At 34.9% G+C, this 24,961-nt stretch overlaps 1 protein-coding gene across 1 annotated transcript in view; it reads right to left on the bottom strand.

Moving 5' to 3' along the window:
* sns (sticks and stones) overlaps positions 1-24,961 on the bottom strand; it is a 116,246-nt gene that overhangs the window by 24,641 nt on the left and 66,644 nt on the right. Inside the window, exons 11-15 of the mRNA XM_069812584.1 lie at positions 23,048-23,338; positions 17,310-17,485; positions 14,078-14,291; positions 9,797-10,003; positions 4,492-4,659 (exon numbers count right to left, since the gene is read on the bottom strand). Coding sequence (XP_069668685.1) covers positions 4,492-4,659; positions 9,797-10,003; positions 14,078-14,291; positions 17,310-17,485; positions 23,048-23,338 — 1,056 coding nt within the window. The remainder of the gene's footprint in view (positions 1-4,491; positions 4,660-9,796; positions 10,004-14,077; positions 14,292-17,309; positions 17,486-23,047; positions 23,339-24,961) is intronic.

Below are 24,961 nucleotides of genomic sequence, written 5' to 3'. Positions count from 1 at the left end.
GCCAGTCAAATGTTTTTATCAGGTTAAACAGACTCAAAGATGGTCGCGAATCAGTCAAAGATGACCGCCAGCCTTCCACTTAAAAAACAACGAAAACATTGCGAAAGTTCGCGATTTAGTGCGTTCTGACCGTCGACTTACAATAAGGAAATGGCTGATGAACTGAATTTAAGTTTCTACGTGGTTCAGTCAATTTTAACTGAAGATTTGAACATGTGTTGATTGTCCGCAAAATTCATTCTGAAATTGTTGTCAGACGAGCAGAACAACACTGACTTCAAATGTCCCGAGAACTGATTAATCGGGCCGAAAATGACCCAGATTTGTTAAATAGAGTAATTACAGGCGACGAATAATGGGTTTATGTGTATGACCCAGAAACAAAGGCACAATCATCGCAGTGGTAGACTCCAGTTTCTTCACAACTGATAAAAGCATGGCAATGTTGGTTGAATGTGAAAACAATGTCGCTGTTTTTTTTTTTTTTTTTCGATTCGTGCATTACGAATATGCCCCCAGGGTGAAGATAGTCTACCAGAAATACTATAAAAGTGTCCTTGAGCATTTGCGCGAAAATGTGCGGAAGAAAAGTCCTGCACTCTGACGAGACAAGATTTGGGTCCTCCAACACAACAATGCACCGACTCATTGTGCATTTTCAATCATGGAATTTTTGGCCAAATTCCAAATTCCTGTGTTTCTGCAACCCCCCTATTCCCCTGATATAGTCCCTGCCGATTTATACTTGTTTCCTAAATTGAAATTTTCGCTGAAAGAGAACCAATTTTACTCAATTGAAGACATCCAGGTAAATATTGAGTGGGTTTTTAACACTCTTAAGAAAGAAAATTTCCAGGAATGCTTCCAAAAGTGGACACACTGTTAGAGTCGGTGTGTTAAGTCAGAATAGGACTAAGCTTACTTTGAAGGAGAGCCATCATAATGGCCCGTAAGTACTGCCATTTTGAAATTACAAGCCCAATCTTAAAACTTTCCAATCACACCTCGTATGTTACTATCATTCTAAAACAGGTACCTGTGAAGTAGTAAAATATCAGTTTATTTGAGCTCGATTCCCCCCCCCCCCAATATTTTGCTGCACTGGGCCTGAGCCTGACTACAGCTCTAAGAATTTTATAGCAAAAATATTAAATAAGTAATAATAAGGGGCTATAAAAAAGGAAAATTGCAATGTAACATGTTGTTGCAGAATTACGTATAGAGTAATTTAAAAACTCGCAAATGCTGACTTGCATCACAAAAAGGGAAATACAGGATATTAGCAACACCAATGAACTTCAAATATCTGACCAATCTGACCATACCGACAAATTGTTTGAAACATCCGAAGATGCATCTGCATATGCACTTATACATACCATCTACTGTTATATGAACTCAATTCAACATAAAAGGTTTAGAACACCACCATCACTTCGTAGCAACGTCATATTGTATTTTTGGTCCAGAAAATACACTCGTCTTTTACAAAAACATTCATAAAAATAAGAGTTTTTCCATAAACAACGAACAGTATTTCCCTTGGACCAAAAATATAATATGGCTTTGCTGAGAAGTGGCAGTGATGCACTGAACATTTACCAATTTAACTTTCCACTTTCCGAAACATCAATCACTGTACATCATCTATTTTACGTTTCTTAGATGTACTGCTACCATCACTAATAAAACATCTTGATTGAACACTTTAATGTTTCATTGCACTAAACTGATTGCTCTCTGCGAATTAGATTCAAACATCAGTATTGTCAAGACTATTAATGAAAAACTAATTTATTCCATTCAAAAGAAATGAAATATTATAGAAGTATTAAAAGAGGAAAACGAAGTACAAGTACCGGTATCTTAGTAATAATGTATCTTACTTAATAGTGTATTTTGTAGTTAACAATTCATTTTTGCATTATGTTTTCTGCAATATTAAAAACCTGGAGAATTTCGTATTAAATAAAAAAGCTAACTTTCTAAACTTGAAACATTAAATTTAACAACCAGTTCTAGAAAATACGACAAATTTAATAAGTGGTTTGGGCAAACTGGTGAGAATCAACTGAATATAGCCTAGCTGGACTTTGACGACAAGAATAAAATTAATTAGTAGATATACATAGTTAAAAAAGATAATTCCAGTACTTGTGCTTCTTCATTCATGGGATAAATACGTTTATCAAATCTACCAACATCCCGATATCATAGCACTCCAGTCTTTGATAGTAGACTAGAGCAGTGTTCCGCAACCTTTTTATACTCACGGCACACCTAGATGGGCCTAGACTCAGTACTGCACACCAAAATATTAAACCCCTCAGAAACATATGATGTGACTCTCATAATATAATTACGTAATGTAATTAAATTTATTATTATTATTATTATAAAACATAAATCGACTCTAGCATTTATTAAGAATTTATGAACTTTAATTCACTGTAGAAAATACGCACTTTTATTACTAATATTAAAGTAAATAACTTTTCTCACACAGGTCCAATGTGATACTTGGGCTTGCTTAGCTGCACATAGGTGGCTGATCAGTGGCAGAATCGTTAACAGTGCAAGCCTCATTTCTTCATCGATGGGTTTGAGTCTCCCCCTCTTTGATGTTTTAATTTTCAGTTAACGTCGAGAAGCCCAGTTCACACATATATGTAGTTGAAAATGGCAATAACATATTAACTGCCATCTCGGAGATAGCTGGGTATTCACATTTGACAACCAAAATGTTTCTGAAGGCACTTCGAAAAGTTTTAATTTCAATATTCTGTCTGCTTTTAAGTCTGCTAGTTCCTCTTGTATGAGTATATTATTCGGAAGATGTTTTGAATCCACAATGAATGAATCACGAACCCAGTAAAAATCTTGAACACACTCTCCGAAATAATTCTTGAACTTGGACTGGTTGTTCTTTATGGTTGTGAAACTTGGACTGTCACTTTGAGAGAGGAACATAGGTTAAGGGTGTTTGAGAATAAGGTGCTTAGGAAAATATTTGGGGCTAAGAGGGATGAAGTTACAGGAGAATGGAGAAAGTTCCACAATACAGAACTGCACGCATTATATTCTTCACCTGACATAATTAAGAACATTAAATCCAGACATTTGAGATGGGAAGGGGATGTAGCACGTATGGGCGAATCCAGAAATGCATATAGAGTGCTAGTTGGGAGGCCGGAGGGAAAAAGACCTTTGGGGAGGCCGAGACGTAGATGGCAAGATAATATTAAAATGGATTTGAGGGAGGTGGGATATGATGGTAGAGACTGGATTAATCTTGCTCAGGATAGGGACCAATGGCGGGCTTATGTGAGGGCGGCAATGAACCTCCAGGTTCCTTAAAAGCCAGTAAGTAAGTAAATAAGTAGGCTAGCATGTAACGAGTAGGTGATTGTTTTAGGTGGCCGTGAATAAACTGAAAATTCTTTTGTTTGGTGGTGGCGGACCTTTTAAGCTGAAAATTACGGAAAGTACGATTAGCTTTATTGAAGATTATCGCAAATACGAGTACCTGTGGAGTGTTCAATCACAATTTTACGAATCAAGTAGGCCTAAGTGTTGGATTAATATTTAATATTTATTAATTTATATATCGATCGTCCAGTTCAAAAGTGCGACAACTCAAAAATTCCCAATTTGTAGTTATTTATACTACTGAAAGCCCCTTTCGGAGCTCTTTCAGATTCAGTATTGAGATAAGTCATATTTACAACCGAAAAGAAAAATACTAAATAAACTGCTTCAGAAATAATAATTATAACTATGGACTTTACTAATTCATTATTAGTACATTTCGAAATGCATTAATAATGAACTGGAAGATTGTGATATACTCGTCCTGAATACTGACTCATTTCTAATTCTCGTGCTTATGAACCAGAACTCTGCTCCTTTCTAAGTGATTTATTTGAAATTTTCAGCTGAAGATATCTCAAAACTTGTTTTTTTGAGTTGTCGCACTTTTGAACTAGACGATCGATATATGTAGTGAAGATGGCGTTCAACACAGCGCACCATGTGGACACAAAATCTGCATTCATCATAACTGAACATTAGTTTTGAATTTGATTCTTTCAATATTCTCCCCAGATTGCATGCGTAAACACGAGGAAAATTTAAGCCTGTAGATGCACCTTTAAGGGCATTTATAATATTATTCAAATTCAGTGGTTATTATTTAATAACCAGCTACTTTGATAATGTCTCTATTGTTCAAATTTTCTGTAATATTTATTACACAATGTGTAACATACCCAAAATTTTTCTTTTAAAATGTTAATATTTGCTACAGAGAAGCATGTTTTACACGAAAGCACTTTATAGGCCTATAGTAGATTCGTGGGAATCAAACAATTCTTGTTTCACTGTTTTACTTCGTTCCTTCATTTTCGTTTAAAATAATAATAAAATTAGTGAACCACTGATCTGGAATACTGGCAAACAACACACACTCACCGAGCACACTGCCTACAGTACCTTCACGCAGCCTCTTGTTTCGCTTCCTGTATATGAAACAAGCGACGAGTCCCACATTGAACAGAACAAGCAGGGCTCCTGTGACAGACACTCCAATGATGACCAATCGGGGGATATCCCCTTTTCCAAGAAGGATGTCGGGTATCACCTGTTGATGGTCTCCTTCACCTACAACCACAATATCAACATGCAATGTTCGTACCTGTGAGACGTTTGTTGGCACGACGATGTAGGCAGCAGCCAATCAGCAACACGTTCAACATCAGTACTGCCATTCCGACCACTGTTACCACTATGATAACAAGGCCCGATACTCCATTTCGGCCATCCTCGCCAGACTGATAGTCTACATCCTGACTCGGGGATTTGAAGGAGATAGGGAGTTCATCTGTATGTGGGCAAGAAATGCAAGCCAAGCATGCAGTTAGTGCATTAGCGTTAGTAGCAGAAAGTAAGACGAATGTATCTTACATTAAAAGAAACTGAAACCAAGTAGTACGTACATAATTTTTTTTTTTAATTACAAATATGTCGAATTATGGTGTTAGCTTCAGGATATAACATGAAAGTAGTAAGACAATGGACTTTACAAAATCTACATTCCAAAACCATGGGTTAAATAGGATACATTATTAGTAGAATATAGTTTAGTAACCTAATTTAAATTAAAATAGAAAAGAGAGAATATTATTAGGTATCTCAGCATAATTTTTGTTTTTGCTGTTTATATAAGTTAGTAATTATTTGAAATTGTAAATCATTAGTGAAATACCAATCTAAGTGTTGAGTTAGAAAGATTAATTTTTAAAGTTGATTACAGGATTGCATGCATAAGGTATATTAAAACTTAATATGCTATTACTGTTATATTGCAATTAATTTCACAGCTGGTTGGTATTAAGTATCCTACATTAGTAATTTCTAAACAATATAGGGCTACTTGAAAATATGTTTTTGTGTAATAATATATGCTCTAACGGTATAAGTGATGTGTGACAGTGAAAACCATGATTTACAGATGAAAAAGTTCTGTGGTCATGATAGGTAGACACATGGAGTGCAGTAAGGTAAAGCATCATACTGACTTGGTAATATGTTCATGTTCAATTCTAATATAAGGTCACTTTTCACTTTTACCATAGTACGTAACTGAGGGGAGGCAAAATGGCGGATAGAGTCGTTATAGATATTATTACTTCTACTTCAACTGATCTCGATTATTAAAACAGCTGTATTTCTTAAAAAAAATACTAAATCAGTGGTGTAGTGAATGTGACACATACATTACCTATGATACTTTTTACATGTTTAGTTCTATGTACCGTTAGCCAAATGGCTAGAGCATTGGCTTTCCAAGCTTGTAATCTTAATAATATCTGGATCACCATCCTTATAAATCAGAATTGTGCGTGCACGTCGAAGGCAGGGCAGAACATGTCCCCAACGGAGCATATATGTTATAGTTAAAGCTCTTACCGGTAGTTAAAGTATAATTGACATTTTCACTTCAAGGTAATTTATCGTCTTTATTTGATTATATTATCTTTCAAATGTATATTATTGTTCTATGGAGTTGTACTTTAATAGCACAAGTCCTTTTATCAAAGTTAAAATATCGTCGAATGTAAATACAAACTGCTGATTGCTAACAACAACAAATGCACCATAAGAAACAGATTCTGATGTTTGAGTAGGTCAGTAAATTACCATAAGCCTACTAGTAAGACACAATATGAGCAGAATGTTATGACAGCAATAGTGAAATAAATTTAATATCACGTGAAAATACAAACTTAGAAAGAAAAATCAAGCAATAACGGCAATTTTTGTTTCATAAAACAAAGTAACTTGTGTTCCGTCGAACATTATTCCAATAAGCTATTGCACACTTCCTCAATAAGACTTGCCAATGTCCTTTCCACATGTACAGCAGAGGAGGCAAGACCTGTCTTGCGACCTTATTATGTGCCATGACTATTTCACCAGTGGGTATGGAGGGGGAAATTGTTTCAGTCTGAATTAAATTTTCGTGCCAAACTTTGTTTCTGATCTCTCATCTTACCCCTCTCATGTAGACATGTCAGATCTAACTACCAATCTGTATGTGCAATGATAATCACGGGTGCCTGAAAAATTATTTGTTGCTAAATTCGTGTACTTGGAAGTTTCGTGAGTTATATCATTATCTAAATTAGAAACAGATAATGACAGAATAGGGTTAGGTTCGTTCTAAAGGCATGAGAGGAAAAAGAGTGAATGGAATCATAAAGATAGTATGATGCAAAATTTCGGTATAGCTGTACTGCATGGCCACTATGAGAGTACCATGGCGTGCGGTATTCTGTTACAGTATCACTGATCAACAGTATGATAATAAATAAATGTAATCTCTACAAGTATGACTCTAATTTAATTATTATTAAATATAATATTAAAATGGATTTGAGGGAGGTGGGATATGATGATAGAGACTGGATTAATCTTGCTCAGGATAGGGACCAATGGCGGGCTTATGTGAGGGGGCAATGAACCTCCGGGTTCCTTAAAAGCCAGTAAGTAAGTAAGTAAGTAAGTAAGTAAGTAAGTAGTGCGTTTTAAGTAGATACTTGTAGTTCATCTGCACAAGTTCACAATAAATAAAACGAAGTAAAAAATCACAATCAAACATAGAAAGAATTCTGTATCTAATAATTATTAATTTTTTCCTAGGAAATCATATTTACTTTGAAATTAACTATAGGCGCTACCATATCAATACCAGTTCATTTTTATTGTGTACCGCAAAAAATAATGAAGAAAATAGTTGGATTTAGTTTGGAGTAAATTGCCACTGTGTTTATTTTATTTAAAATAAAGGCATATTAATGTTTACTATAGTTTTGTCCAATGGCAGTGCCCTTAATTAGCTGTTAATCACTCCGACTCTATAGTGTGTGCTCATAGATGTCACTAGTGCCGAGAAGCACAGACCACTTAGTTCGTGAGATATTATCCAGGGTGCACCACAGGTGATGGGTCTATGTTGCTCTCCTCTTTTAATGATGATGATGGAGATTTGTTAGTGTCACACTGGAACTGGAGTTTTGGAAAAAATCTCTGTGTTGTCTGATCCATGTACTTGCCCAACATGAGTTATAAATTCAGTACATATTACCATATATACGCGAATACTACGCGCATATTTTTTCCGGAATTTAGCGAAGAAAAACTGGAATGGGCGCATTATTTGAAATAAGGTTGATACCGCTTTGCCTCAAACACTGAATCCCATTATACTATAGTGTTGTCTGGCCTTGTGCCTCAGTCTGTGTGGCATAGAGTAGGGCAACACAATTCTCTTTCAGAAGTCAATTCGAGCGATTCAATCATACATTATGAATCGATTCTAACAAGTCGTTCACGATTCTTCCCAGTCTGTGATTCCAACTATTCTTTTGAATCGTCAACGAACAACTCATAGGACTCTTCCATTTGCAAACTGTCGGTAGAAGAAAAACGTTCTACATCTCTCACATAGATGGTATGAGAGGTGAGATATTGGATGGTCTCTTTCTGATTCGCTGGAACCATTCATCATGACCTCCATTAGTCTACAAAATTATCCAAGATAGTGTTTCCTAATTTGCTATTGCAGGTAGAGTGCTGGATGCTAGTACAACAGCATGTGAAGATTATGACACGTTTCTTAAAACAAATTGATGTTTTATTTAAGTTTTGGAGTGCATCATTATGTAGGATTATTTTCTTGTAAATAAAAGACAAATTACAATCAATTTTCTTTTTTTCTCTCCTAAAATTAGGGTGTGTGGATTATTCGATGGCACAGAGTATTCGCGGACATACAGTATATTTCTTTTGCATCATTTCCAGTCTCTAGATAATGATTATGGGTTGGGGACAACTCGCCACAGAAGCAAGTCGCCACATAATTGAAATTCGTATCAAAGACAATTAGCCACACATTAAAATTCAAGGTAATACTCAAATTCGCAACAATTTATAATATATTTCTATGGTAACACAAGACAAATCCAGAAGGTGTAAACTAATTCGGAACTACGGTGGAAGAAATTCGCTTCACAAAATTAGAAAGAGGCTCTGACAAGTTAATATATCTTGGCTACATGTACAGGAGACTTAGAGAAAATAAGAATCGAGTTGTTTGGCGCTGTGACATGCATGGCGGGTGTAATGCAACAGTCACGTTATCAGAAGATGGAAGCAGTGTCGTCAAAGAACCGTCTGAACACAAGAAGCATTTTGCAGACTGGGGAAGGATTAAGGCAAAATACATGCGAATCTTGGCATAGGAGGTTGAACCTATTAATCGGGAAAGCGCATCCTTCCTTGTATCACGTGCTGGAACAACTGCAGTTGGAAGTGCAAGAAGTGGACAGATGCATAGAGAGATTGGAAGGTGGTCATTCTCCTACCAAAAATTTTTTTTTTTTTTAGTAGGTTATTTTACGACGCTTTATCAACAGCTCAGGTTATTTAGCATCTGAATGAGATGAAGGTGATAATGCCGGTGAAATGAGTCCGGGGTCCAACACCGAAAGTTACCCAGCATTTGCTCATATTGGGTTGAGGGAAAACCCCGGAAAAAACCTCAACCAGGTAACTTACCCCGGCCGGGAATCGAACCCAGGCCACCTGGTTTCGCGGCCTACCAAAAAGATGCGGAAGTAATCGACATGGACAGACGAATATCATGTATAGTTAAAGAATACCTGGGGTACAAGGCAGAAGGCACCGTCATCCGGCACTTGAGAGCTGTAGGCCACAACATAGCAGGACATTTTTTGAAGCCAAATTTACATGTATATAGCAAGTCACATACTTAGTGGAATTTACAATTAATCTCTGTATCCATTCGCACAATATAGAGCTTCTGGAAGTCTTGGATTTATCTTTGTACCTCAGTGTGGCAAATTGTCTATCTGTGGCGAATTGTCTCTATTACCAATTTTCTGTGGTCAATTGTCCGGAACCGAATGATTATAAATAAAATAGTTTATGAGATATTGCTGTATACAGGTAAATAGATAGTCGACACCCAAAAACAATTTTTCGGTGTCAAGAGCGCTGAAAATTTATATATTCATGAAAATCTAAAACTCGACTTTTTGCAACATCATAATATTATCTCTTTATACACTTCGAATAATGAAAAAGTAAAATAAATGTCGTACATTTCTCTTTCATTCAGTAAATCTGTATTCACTGTCACACAAACAGAATCCTTATTGTTCGTGTTTACGGATTCTATAACATGGGAATTTATCTAAAGGAATATTCAACTCACTGGATGTCTTCGCCCTTAATGTATCTGGCAAGTATTTGCTGCTTCCCAGCTTGTTGAACGACATAATACTAATCGTATAATCTGTCGCCATGGCAAGTCCAGTGATGGTAAAACTGGTGATGTTCCCTATGACATCCACATATCTGTATCCTTCACCAAAAGCAGCAGTAGGTCTGTAACGTATCCTGTATGACGGCTCCATACCTCCTGTAACAATACAATCACGTCAGTTACAGTAATGTACACAGTGTCTATAAAGTCCTACTTTCAGTACAGTACATTATGTGGTATATAATCATATAGAAGCATGCAACAGGTCTCACATGTAAGAACACGCCATCCAGCTTTTGTTTGCACTGCAGTTACCTAGTTGGTCGCAAGTGGTATTGTAATAACAATTCGTCAGAAATCGTTGTACTACGCAATTGCAAAATTATTTTCCGGCTGAATATGAAAAAAAAGGCACTCGCAAGGAAGTTGATTACAAAATGGCATAACCAGTTTGTCAAGTTGTTTGTACCACAGGGAAAGACCGGATGCTCAGCAGTCTGGAATTTGTTGAGCAGCAGGTTCGATAACCTGTAATGAGGATTCTGACGTTTACCTGTACCAGCAGGATGAAGTACTGTCTCATTGTCACCATCAAGTTCGTGCCTACCTCAGTTATGTGCTTCTGGGATGGTGAATGGAACAAATGAGAAATTATGTAGTGCCTTCATGACATGGCCTCCGTGATCTCTGATTTAAGTCCATGCGAATTTTTCTTATGGGGTTACATGAAGAACAGTGCCTTTGTGCTTCCTCTTCCATGTAACCTGTGCGAAGTCGCTTAGGAGCACTGAAGAAGCTGCGGCCACAGTGGCACCTGATATATTAACCAAAGTCTGGCAGGGGTTCGAATACAGCATGGGTGTTTATTTCGTCACATCAGGCACTCACATCGAGTTATTATAATGTCAACAAAACCTGGATGTCTTCTGAATCATAATTATGAGTAAAAAAAAAAAACGTAACTTAATACTCAGATACCATGACTTTTGAATAATACATTTCTCAAACTGGGGCTTTTTTTTATAGACACTATCTTTTTCATTATTTAAGTACCATAATAATAACAACAATAATAATATAGTCATAATTATCATGAATCAGACTGGATGACAAGTTCCAATTACAATAATTACAAGTAGTTTTAAGAAGCCCTGTTATTAAAAATCACGATTTAAAACAGAATTATCATCTACAAGGAAATACCAGTAACAGAAACAATAAGAAATTACTATATCAAAGGAAAGATGGATTTCGTAAAGTTAGAATAATTACATAATTATGTAAGAATGAAAAACCTGTAGGCCTACTGTACTGAGATTATGCAATGAATCTGTTTGCTATAATATAGATCTATTATTCTTTTGTCAGCTGGAATAAATTCTGATACAGGTATTCTAAAAGAAAACAATATTGCTAATATAGGAACATCTATATAATTTCATTTACAATAATAATAATAATAATAATAATAATAATAATAATAATAATAATAATAATAATAATAATAATAATACTGATACCGATAATAATAGTAATAATAACAACAACAGTAATATCAATAATAATAATAATAATAATAATAATAATAATAATAATAATAATAATAATACTGATACCGATAATAATAGTAATAATAACAACAACAGTAATATCAATAATAATAATAATAATAATAATAATAATAATAATAATAATAATAATAATAATAATAATAATAATAATAATAATAATAATGGAGTATCGGTATTTTTACTCAGATTTCATGGAATAAAAATCGGTACCAGTACTTATGTATATTTTGTAAGATGTAAATCATACACCAGAAGAAGATACACTGTCTAGACAGAGAAATCTTGTTCAACATGTCAACAGAATGCAAGAATTGTACAATTTCAAAAGCAATTCTAAAATATTGTCCAAGTAGAAAACAAATTTAATGACGACACTATAACTTAACAGAACCCATAAGAGACCAATTCATTGACCTAAATTAGGAGTAGAGATGTGATTTAAAGTGTAATTTCACATTAAATTTATATTAACAATTATACTGTGACAGTAAGAGAATAAAAATAGGTTAAATATGATCAATAACATGTGTTACATATAGAATTCCACAAATATTTTACTGTTTATTTTATCACTCCATCTGAAATGACCTTACATGTAATGTGTCTCAAGATATTACGTTTCACTAACTTTCATTACTGTAAATTTACGTATATTTGTCCTGCAGCAACATAATTAGACCTCTGATCCTATTACGAAGCTAATAAAATAATTTTTATGTTTTGGTGTTAATCGAGCCATGTGGGCTGCCGCATTAGTACGATTTTTTTTTTAATATTCATGAAGAGATTTTTTTATAATGAAGTCTGACATTATTATTATTATTATTATTATTATTATTATTATTATTATTATTATTATTATTAACACGAGACTAAATTTTAAAGACTTAAGTTTCTTGATTAAGTTATATTTCAAAGAAACCTGGTGTTTTGCGTAACATTAGTTTTTGAGAGAAGTATAATTGATGAGGTTCGTTGATAGTTACGAAAATCTAAAAATAAATGCATATTATAATATACGACTGTTTTAGTTGCTTTATAGATTTTGATGTTCAATTTTCCTACATTATCCTACAATATCCTACATTTTAAACCATTGTGTCCTACATTTCATTAAAATAATCTTGTAACCTTAATTCTGATGTTCAATAATCTTTGCAGTGTGAAACATCATTATGTACCATCACCACAGTTATTGCTATTAATTTAACCTTCTGGATTGCAGATAGACTGCATTAAGGTACACCTACATGGTTCAATTTTACTTTCAACTTTACACATTCAAGCTATGCGTGTAAGTTTGATATTTAATATTAATATATACTGCAGGGGAGACTGTTGTACCTTTAAACACTTTTCACATTTTATTTTTTTTTTAATTTTGGGAAATGATATTTTTTAAATTAAAAAATACTTTAAACAATTATTGAAGATTCCTTTACAACTTCGTGTACGGTATATATTTTACTGTTCTACACAACTATTAAGGATGGAAAAAATAAAATGTAATATGTTCAAAGGTACAACAGGTTCATGTACCTTAGAACATACCCTCTTGTAAGTTGGAACACATGTAATATAGGTGGGAATATAGTTGTAAGAACTGAGAATCATATTTAAAATGTATTTGCAATCATAAACCAGAGAAGGCTGCTCTGATTGAAATTTTATGTCCTGGAGGAGCAATAACTGCTTCAACAGCTTTCTTCAAGGCATCCAGATCAATTGTGGGACCTCTTAATTCCAGATTTAGTTCGTGGCATGATCTTAAAATAAAATAAAGCAAAAACCAATAGTATTATGTACCTTGGAGCATGTGATAAATCATGGAAATTAAAATGTGTTATTACTCACCGGATGATATGGAACACATTGTACTTAATGGATGGTAGCAAATACAATCTGGTTTTATGTTAGATAACATATATCAATGAACGAAATATTTACTTTTGGTACTAAAATAGATTCTTTCGTTCACAGAACTCACACTTTGCATTAAACCAAACCAAAACTATGACCAGAGCTACTTAGCGACTTTCCCTACAATCTACTTCAGTTTTAGTCCTCTAGGTAGTAGCAAAAAATAAAAACAAAAAATGTTCAAAGGTACACTATGCTAAAGGTACAACAGTCTCCCCTATATATGTAGTGAATATGACGTTCAAAACGGCGCACCATGTAGACACAAAATCTTCATGCATCTTAATAGAACGCCCATTTTAAACTTGATTCTTTCAATATTCTTCCCAGATTGCATGCATATGCGCATGGAAAATTGAACTGTGTAGATGCAGCTTTACTGTCATATAGCTGCAAAACCAAGCAACATAAAGAAATAGAACTTCCCAGACAATAGACTCATATAGACCTAAGCAGAACACGCATGAAGTGGGAATATGACATAGGAAATATCAATAGAGCCATTGAATACAAGAAAGTGGGAGAGGAAAGCTGTAAAGAACAAGAATAGGCGTGAAGTTCTTTAAAGGTAAAGACTCAAACAGCTGTTATGCCATTAGTAATTATGGCGATGACAACTTATGTTTGCTTTGTTTAAACAGAAGTTATTTTTAATGACATTAAAATGCTACTTTAGAATTCTAAAAGTATTATGACTACATACTTTCAGGTACAAAATAGTCGTGTAATAATTACTGACCATCAAAGCCTGGAACCCATCCGAGTAATACAGAGTCATGAGTCACATTTAAAACAGTGAGAGATGTTGGCGGATCTGGTGCAGATGTGACGTCCAGCTTCACTGTCGTTGTAGCAAAACCCATTTCATTCCTTACAACACACTCGTAACCGCCATAATCTGAAGGTCGTACATGTTTAACCAATAGAACTGATTCATATGTCACAATGTCAACCTGAAACGTTCCAAAATATTTCATATAAGACAAATGAGGCATGTATATTTTCAAAGACAGTATAATAAGAAAATGTTTGAATTTAATGTATACTGGTACTTTCATTTTATGAATGTGTATGAATAATTATTCAAAAGAAGAATGTATACTGGTACTAAATATTGTACATATTTTATTTACAGATATTGTACCTCTTTTGTAAAGAAATAAAAAGGAGGGTAGAAAAATAAAGAAAATAAAACAATTCAGGAAAAGAACCAGTTATCTTCGTATTAAAAGTCTTAAATTTAATTTATTCGATGTTACATTTACCTGCATGTACAGTATATTCTGTAAGTAAATCAATTCTACTTTCTCCACTTATTTTATAAATGACTAACATTATACCAATATGTTCTAAGTAAGCCATGTCTAATTTTGTCTGAAGAAGTTTTTGATTTCAAGCATAATTCTGAGATAATTCTTATTCCGACCAAACATTTTTGGAAATGTTCTGTGTGTACACTTGGTCAAAATGAAAGTGGCCAGTCTCTTGAGCAGTGAACATTTTCTAAGTCCCTTTGGATGAGCGCACAATTCACTACCGTAAACCTCCGTGCGCCACTTTAGTTAACTCCATTATACAAGGCGCTGATTTGGGCTACCTCCACAGCATGCTTCGAATCTCTGTAGAGAATTGTTTGTTTTGTCCTTTCTTTCATTTTTTACAACTCGTTTTAGTGTAATATAGTCAAATAATTTTGCTTATGTTACTTCATGTTACTCAGAATAATTACAAAATTGGTGAAAATTTGTGGTTGTAATTCCAGGAAATCAGGATATATTTTGTCATCAGAATTACGGTTTTTCTTCTTGTTTACAATTACTACGTTCAGGTCCTGATGATCACGGATTTAGATTAGTAGGCCTATAATAATCATATTCCGTGTAGCACAACTTGAAAATTAATTATTACCAATTATTATTTAACTGTCAACATATTTACTGAATATTGCTTAGGCACTAGAGTGTAAAGCAGCAGGGATTAATAAAATAATTAACACAGCATTTTAAAACTTCCACAGCATGCTTGGAGTGGAGCAGTGGTTAAGCTACTTAACTTCTATGTAGACAATTCAATTTTGAATCTCCGTAGTGACTTATTTGTTTGTCCTTTCTTTCATTTTTTTTTACAACTCGTTTTAGTGTAATATAGGCTAATCAAATAATTTTGCTTATGTTACTTCATGTTGCTCAGAGATAATTACAAAATTGGTGAAAATTTGTGGTTATAATTCTAGGAAATCAGAATATATTTTGTCATTAGAATTACGGTTTTTCTTCTTGTTTACAATTACTACATTTCGGCCCTGATGATCACGGATTTAAATTAGTATAATAATCATATTCCCTGTAGCACAACTTGCCAATTATTTAACCGTCAACATATTTACTGAATGTTGCTTAGGCACTAGAGTGTAAAGCAGCAGGGATTAATAAAATAATTAACACAGCATTTTAAAACTTCCACAGCATACTTGGAGTGGAGCAGTGGTTAAGCTACTTAACTTCCATGTAGACAATTCAATTTTGAATCTCCGTAGTGACTTATTTGTTTGTCCTTTCTTTCATTTTTTTTTACAACTCGTTTTAGTGTAATATAGGCTAATCAAATAATTTTGCTTATGTTACTTCATGTTACTCAGAGATAATTACAAAATTGGTGAAAATTTGTGGTTATAATTCTAGGAAATCAGAATATATTTTGTCATTAGAATTACGGTTTTTCTTCTTGTTTACAATTACTACATTTCGGCCCTGATGATCACGGATTTAAATTAGTATAATAATCATATTCCCTGTAGCACAACTTGCCAATTATTTAACCGTCAACATATTTACTGAATGTTACTTAGGCAACAGAGCATAAAGCAGCAGGGATTAATAAAATAATTAACACAGCATTTTAATATGAAAGCAGCGTCAAAAGTTTCTATTAACACGAAAAACTGTAACACCTGGCAAGCGAAATTCTCACTACTTACTCAAGTGGAGGTCTTTGATCAGTCAGGACTAGACGCAAGTTCATTTGACTAGCAACTACCATGGCATACGGAAGCGAAGGAACGAGGGAAGCATTAGTCCACCTAGTTACTGAGTGTGGATTTTCAGCTGCTCAAGCTGGACGACAGCTTAATGTCCCAGATCGGACTGCTCGGAGGTGGGTTGCAAATTACTTGGCATCCGTTACTTTCTAGCACAAACCTGGTAGTGGTAAAAGGCGTATTGCCATACCACAGCAAGATGCTAGATTGGTCGAGGAGGTTGAAAAGAACCCTCTCATACTTCCATAACTTAAAAGCTGCTGTTAATTTTTCTGGCCCCATCCAGAATGTTAGAAACCATTCAAAGAGTGCTGGAATAAGATTGCGAAAGGCCGCTCATAAAGATATCATTACAGATGGACATAAGATAGATCAACTGGCATTTGCAGAGGAAAATCTTGACCGTGACTGGAGTAGAGTTATCTTTTCAGACAAGGTTCGATTTTCCACTGTTCTTGTTTATTGTCCATCTGGTACCAAACACGAGGAAAAATACACTGCTCCCAATGCCAGAAGTGGCAGGGTAGGTGTCTCGTGTTGGGAATGGATTTCTCAAGAGGGAGCTCCTCCATACAAGAGAAAACAAAAGTAAGTTGAACAGTAGGCCTATAGTAGAAATAGCTGTACACAGGTAACAGCATGCTTGAAATCACATTTTTAGTTCCAGTGATACTGAAAATATGTATTTCCATGTAAATCTCTAATTAATTTTTTGTAGCATCACAAATTTTTCCGTTTATACTTCACACAACGAGAGAGTAAAACTGAAAAGACCAATACTAAATGAATTCTTACCCAAAGTACCAACATTACAGTTCCTACGTCTGAGACGGTACACATTTGTTTCTCCTCTGTGTTAAAACGTGACACTTCACACGATTAGAATTAACAATATAATTCAGATATGAAAGGTCTGTATTTATTTCGAACTTACCTGGTGGAAGTCAATGTAATATTTCTCAGTAGTATTGACAGGGATGGTAGCTCCCTCTCTTGACCAAGTGAAACGCAACTTTGGAGCACCAGCTGCTCTGCAAATAAGCCGTCCTGTATCCCCTGTGTTGCTCGCAGCCTTAGATATCTGGGGCGATGTATCAATTTCAGGTTTGTCTATATAAAAATAGAAAATACATTTTATGAGACAAATATTCACATATTACACTGGTCAACAGTCATTTTGCGCCAAACTTAAAACTAACAAATTCTTACTAATTTCGACCTCCTGAATTAAAAAATAACAAGCAAAATGTTCCATCAGTTCGGGTTTTCGAGATGCACAATATAATTTATTTTCTATGCATTTTATTTAAGAAATCCCTTTATTTCGTGTGTAAATATTTTATTTTAGAAATGTGACGACCCAATATGTGAAAACAATATTAGTATAAGTAGGCCATCATGTTAGAAGCATTGTAGAAACGAAAATTATTTTATTGCCCTTTTACGAGTCTATTTAGAGGAGGTGAAACAGGTTCACGGTATGAATTCACTTGAGTTTACTTGATGTGTATTTCTTTCACTGTGAGCTTTAATAACATTACTATACGGTAGTTTATATTTTGCAACAGACCACCCTGTCAAATCCACTTCTAGAAGTGGAAATTGTTTGGTTGCCCTTTTCGGTTCCATTTGGAGGGAGAGAAACAGGTTTTCTGTATGAAATCGCTTCAGTTTACCAGGAGATTTCTGTGGTGTTATTATTCTGTGTAAGACGTGTATTTCTTTAAAGTGTGCTTTAATGATAATATTCAAAGTACGAATGGTTTATATTGTGTTTCTTGGAATGTAGGGTACACAAAATTTTGTTACTTTCTGTGCGAATGGGACAGTCGCGCTCGAGATAAGCATTATAAAATAAAAGTATGGTCAATACGACAATCACTAGAGCCAAGAGAGAAAAATATTATACATCAACCCCTTGTACCTCAAAGTGAAGTAATTTTACCCTCTTTACACATTAAGTTAGGGTTAATGAAGAATTTTGTTAAAGGGATGAATCATGAAACGGAAGCATTTAAACATATCCAGGAAAAATTTGCTGCTATTAGTGACTCAAAAATAAAAGAGGGAGTTTTCAATGGACCACAAATTAGAGAAATCATGAAGGACAATCACTTCGAATCTTTGTTGGAAGGAAAAGAGAGAGCTGCCTGGATTGCAGTAAGGAGGTTGTATTAAATTTTCTGGGTAACCATAGAAGTGATAACTATGAAGAACTAGTGCAAAATTTACTGTTTGCATATGAAACTATGGGTTGTAACATGGCCCTGAAAATTCACTTCCTTCACTCCCATCTTGACTTTTTCCCCGAGAATTGTGGCGATTTCAGTGATGAGAATGGTGAGTGCTTTCATCAAGAAATTTCAATTATATAAAAAAGATACTAAGGACAGTAGAGTACCAATATGCTAGCAGACTATTATTGCACTTTAGCTCGTGATGTACCTGATCCCCTGTATAATAGAAAATGCAGAGAAAGAAAGCTATGATCTTCTGAACAGTGAGTATTTAACCTTATTGTCATTATATAAAGCAGTTTTTTTAATAGATATAAATTCGAAAATTTCTCAAAAACCATAACCAACAACTGTTTTTTATTGTCATATTCGTATTTAGGAGGTTCAAATCATATAGAAAACATGTATCACATGCCAAGCGCAAAAAAAAAAAAAAAAGTTAAAATTTGTTATGCAGTGTTATATAAGTAGTGAAAGCTCTTGTACCTTGGGACAAGTTGTACCTGGGGACACTTTGTTTATTTTCAAGATTATGTAATGGAATTTTTGTTTTTGCAGTTGAGGACCTTAATTTCATCATTCAGCTGTTCTGTGAATGATTTACTTTTTGTTGAAGCAATCTGGAGAGATTTTATTTAACAAAATCTGTTTTCGAACCTAAAACGTAAGTAATTTTTAAATTAATGAAATATTTTTAATTAATTCTTTATATACACGATTAAAAACTTAAATCTATATTTTTAAACCCTGTTATTCTAGCTACAAATCCATGTGGTTATTGGCTTATTTTCCTAACCTTAGTCTTGAAAAACTTGCTGAGATTTATTTTACTGGCTCCTGATGTACCTGGGGATAATTGTTTTCAGGTGGACCTCGTTATATTTTAAATATTTTTGTAAATAAGTTACTCTTATGAAGAGTAATCAAAAAACAGTATTTAGTAATGACTTTTATGAGGTACAGTTTCAGTGGAAATGCCATGCAGCAAATTAAAAATCAAGAGACAAACCCCAACAAAGCTAAATTATGCTTCTCTCAGGAAAGAATAACTCATAATCCTAAAAAAAGGAAATGCATGTGTTTTAACAGATACACCAGAGAAAACCGAGGTAAATGAAAGAAAAAGAAAGTTGAGTGAGAAGAGAGAAATATGATAGATAAAGTTCAGAAACAGAAGAAGTTGAAGCCACAAGTTCCGTTTCCAGAAAATAATTCAGAAGAAACTGCAGATGAGCCGAGGAATATGTTAGTGATAAGATAATGATGATAAAGAGGACATTTCAACTGTAAGTGACACAGAGTTGATTGCTCGAGCGAATTTAGAAGAAATAAGAGAAGAAAATTTAGTTCTCATTCATATGGCAGGAAAGAGAGACTAATTATAAATATTTTGTCGGTATAATTTGTAATAAGATTTGTGATACAGAATTTGAAGTTCAGTATCTAAAGAAGTTTACTAAATATGACAATTTATTTTTTTTTTTACATGATGAGCAATTAGAAATTTCTGACCTTCCTTCAGAAAATATTGTGAACAAACTTCCTGACCTTCTCAAAGAAAATGTTCAAGCTTCAGAGGCATTAAGAAATATGTTTTCAAAATGTCACTTGAAGGATATGCCTTGGATAATGAGAAATTAATTTAATTGGAAAGCTAATATTATTTTCTGTCAAGAAAATTGAGAATTATTTTAAAACTTTATAAAACTTTAAACTTAGCAACATTATCACTATTGTTATTAAGTGTACCGGTACATTAAATTTAAAGTCAAAACCTATCATTAATAACAATTAGAAAACAGTACATTATCTGTATTTTGTATAATTATAAACTTAATAAAATATTAGTTACATTAATATTATGTTGAACCATGTCCCAAGGTACTGTATGTCATCCTATGTCCCAAGGTACATGACCCTATGTCCCAAGGTATATCACCCCTGTGTACCTAGAGACAGTATGTATAGTCGCGATGCTGTTATTCCCGGCATGACTCCTCCTCTTTGCTGCTTACGTCTTAGGAAGTCAAGGCTCTATAAAGTCTAGGTAGGTAGTATTGTTCGCCATTTTTGTTCTTTCGTTGCCGAGCTATCAGACGAGGGATCTATTTGCCACACCGTTAAATATTATCATGTCGTAGCTCCTATGATAATAAATCAAACGCACTGTAATTCAGCAAATAATTGAGCGGCAAATAACGTACTCATGTGCTTTCTGTGAATGCCAACGAAAGAGCCAAAATGGCGGGCGATTATATTAAGTATTTATCCAGCCTTAGGAAATAGTTAACATCTTCATCAGCGAATTACAAGACGCACACATTTAAATGTAGCTGACCTGCAACGTGATTGGCTGGAAACTAGAGCGACGGGACTTTAGCACTTTAATAAAATTTTTAAAATCTATAAAAAAGTATATAAGTGAAACCTTATTTTTTTCTAAGATACTTTATACTTCAAAGATATTGTTGTTAATAATAAAAAGTTATAAACGCTTATACAAAAATTTAAATTTAAAAAACTGTCCCTAGGTACAACAGCTTCCTCTAAACTTTTGTTACATTTATCTTCATCGAAGTGTTTTTATTGTTGCCTATAAATTATTGACAAAAACGATAACAGTAATGATACGAAAATGGCGTGAGAGGGAGTCATAATAGTGATTATCGGAGTAGGCTAAGTGAGTAACAGGCTGTAGCCCAGTCAGCTGGCAGCTTTCCACCAAAATGATCTGAACTGGATTACAAATGTTTGTTGAGGATGAGTCGGCGGTGAGGTAGGTATTCTTTGAGTGTATTGGCTTCTTATTTCACCATTACTCATTAATTCATTATCGTCATGTCATAATCTCAGTAGGTTTTCAAGTTCATGTAATAATGCAAAGAGGATCATTCAATAAGTAAGTAGCCTACTACAAGAACAACGAAACAGTAATCGCTGCTGCTGACGCAGTTACCACTACAATAACTGCCAAAAAGTGTTGAAGGAGCATGAAATGTGATTTCAATCCCTTTCTTTCATTATTTTATATCTTGATTATACTACACAACACAAATACACCCTCAGCAAAACAAATGAAGAAACTGGAAGACGCAAGGACCTCACTAGTAATGAAGATGGCTCCTAAGCTGAAACTAGTCAACTAGGTATTTATAAACTTATCAGAAGCATCCTGGCAGAAAATAAAATCACAATAAACGACACAGTGGCAACATCCAAAGAAATAACACAGACAAATGGGGTGCTGCAGGGAGACCCCCTAAGCCCCTTCCTTTTCAATACTGCCACATCAGACATTGTAGATGCACTAAAAGACACACCCATCACCCTCTACATGTATGCTGATGACATGATACTGGGGTCAAAGGACCCCCACAAACTACAGAAAGCTTTAAACAAACTTTCAAGCTGGGCATATATAAACAGCCTATAAATAAATGAAAATAAAATTGTACAAATTATTTTCAGAAAAGGAGGCAAAATAGCAGCAAAAGAACACATCACGCTCGACAGAAAGACGTTACAGATTGTGAACCACTTCAAATATCTAGGAGTGACTCTTCAAACCACCGGCACATCCTTCCATATGCACACAAGAGAAAGAGCAATCGCCGCGACAAAAGCAGTTTATGACATCACACAACTACAGAGCTTATCCCTGGAAACCGCAATGGCCTTATTCACAGCAAAAATTCTACCAATCCTGACTTATGGAATAGCAATAACCTGGACACGCCTCTCCAAAAAGGCCCTAGAAATCATAGAAGCAACAAAGGCGAGATTCCTAAAGAAAACTCTAGTCCTATCTATACACACACCATCGTGCCTAGTATACAAGCTTGCAAGAGAAACCTTTCTCATTGAGGATCTACGCTCGCAACTGCTACTGCCATCAACAGAAAAATCAGAAGAAGTTCTACAAGATCGACGGAGAAAGAGAGACGAAATCTGGGAAGACTTCTACTTCACAGATGCCATGGTCGATCGCAGCTGGACAAGACCGAACCAGGAATTACGCAGCGCCCTAACAAGACTGTCGGTACATGGTTTCCACCACAAGCTGTGTATCAAACAAGGATACCACGAGCAGCGGACAATTGTGTGTGCAACCTGTGCGGGAAACAATGTGAACGATACCACTTCTCGATTTGCACTAAAAGAACACAATCCCTGACAGAGTATAGTAGGGAACAGTAGATAACCACCACATCAATGCACATTAGTGCGCTTTCATTTATTATTTTTTTTTATAAACTTAGTTCAATATTAAGACGTGAAAGTAATCACCATATATTGTATTCCTCATTTTACATCTTCTTCACAAAATACGACAGAGAAAGTAAAACTATAAAAAAAAAAACAATGTCTTATACTGAAGATCTGCATATACATGTAGGTCTATATATTGTAAATTCATTGGCACTATGAAACTTACATTTTACAACTAAATATACAGGTCTCGTTGTCTCGTTGCCAATTCCATTGTTGACTACACAATAGAAATTGCCATTATCCTCTCTTGTTGGCTGCTGGATGACGAGGTAGGAGGTGCCATTGCGGTAAGAGCGTGTTGTGCGCTGTTCCATATCACTGTCACTAAATCCTTCTCGACGCCAGCTCATATGGCTTTCACTCAGGGGATTTCCTTCTGCCACACAATATAGATGAGCGTCCTCTCCTGGGCTTACCATAACGAAATCCGGTGCATCTTTTATGATTGCAGTATCTGAATGGTAAAAAGTAACAGTAGGAATTAAAAATCAATGTTAAGAAAACAAAACTAATGTCAGTGTCAAGAAGAGCCAATTTTTCAACAGACACAGTTGATAATGGAAATCATACTTTCGACAGAGTTAATGAATCCATATATCTGGGTACAGTTCTCACAGCCAATAATGATATTAAGAATGAACAAATCTGACTTTTCAGAAATAGATCCCCGTAAAGCTGACTTGAATAATTTCAAAGGGAAAATTGTTCCAAGTTGGGTATCGAACCCGGGACCTTTGGCTTAATGTGCCAATGCTCTACCGACTGAGCTACTCCAGGAAGTCTATCAGACCCCTGCTTAATTATTCCCTTTTATATTCACATACCTCAAGTGGGTTGACAAGACGTCTAAGACCCAGCATTGAGTGCACACTTTTTCTGTGTGATTTAAATTGTGGTTTTTCTGTTAACGAACATTGGCGTGCATTATACAAATCTGACAGGGAGCTATTCCTGAAAGGTCAGTTTTGTATAATACATGTCACTGTTCGTCAACAGAAAAACCACAATTTAAGTCACACAGAAAAAGTGTGCACTCAATACTGGGTCTTTGACGTCTTGTCAACTCACTAGAAGTATGTGGATATAAAAGGGAATAATTGAGCCAGGGACTGGTAGAGTTCCTGGATAACTCAGTTGGTAAAGTGTTGATGCGCTCAGCCAAAGGTTCTGGGTTCGATACCCAACCCCAGAACAATTTTTTTCCTTGAAATTATTAAGAATGAAATTCAAAGAAGAATTAATTTAGCTAACAGAGCATATTTTGCACTTTTACCTATAATCAAGAATAAAAGTATTTCAAAATTACGGAATTGTTCAAGGATGACGATATAATGACATTTAATAGATTTTTAGACTAAGGTGGTTGGAACATGTAAACAGTGGATGAAACTAGTAAAATAAAGGATCCAGACCAAGGGGAAGGCCTACGAATAGCTGGTGGGATTGTGTTCAGCGGGATTTGGGAAAATTTCGATTACAGAGATGGAAGAAGCTGTTGGTTGATAGAGTTGGATGGAGGAGAGCCATAGAGGAGATGAAGGCCCACCATGTGTTGCAGTGCTATACAAGAAGAAAAAGGAGAGGAAGTAAGAAAACAATATTAGAATTATAATAATTTCACGCCATATGCATTCTCTTTGCACACACACACACACACACACACACACACACACACACACACACACACACATAGACACACATACACAGGCACAAAAACAGGTTTTGATTTTGACAATTTCCTATATCAGCGTTTATCAAAATTATAGTGTATAATTTTATGCTTTATTTTTATGACAACCCATCGCAATTTCTGACTTTTCTATTATCAATTTTACACATGTTGTTGTTTAGTTAACTGTCTGAAGACAGGTTTGAACCTCACATGTGATACCAACAAGGCACCACTTATGAGGCAACTAGGCCAGGAGATAATGGGGTAGGAAGGCCAGGAGATAATGGGGTAAGATGACCAGTTCCTTTCTCCCTCCATTGCATATATTGCCGACTAGCTACATATTACACTAATCAGACTTCAGATGTATACAAACAGTTGTTCTTCCTCTAACACATATCGTCA

The sequence above is a fragment of the Periplaneta americana genome, chromosome 16 (assembly GCF_040183065.1).
Source record: "Periplaneta americana isolate PAMFEO1 chromosome 16, P.americana_PAMFEO1_priV1, whole genome shotgun sequence".
NCBI classification, from domain to species: domain Eukaryota; kingdom Metazoa; phylum Arthropoda; class Insecta; order Blattodea; family Blattidae; genus Periplaneta; species Periplaneta americana.
The sequence above is the reverse complement of the archived record's forward strand: the minus strand, read 5'-3'. Positions and strand labels throughout refer to the sequence as shown.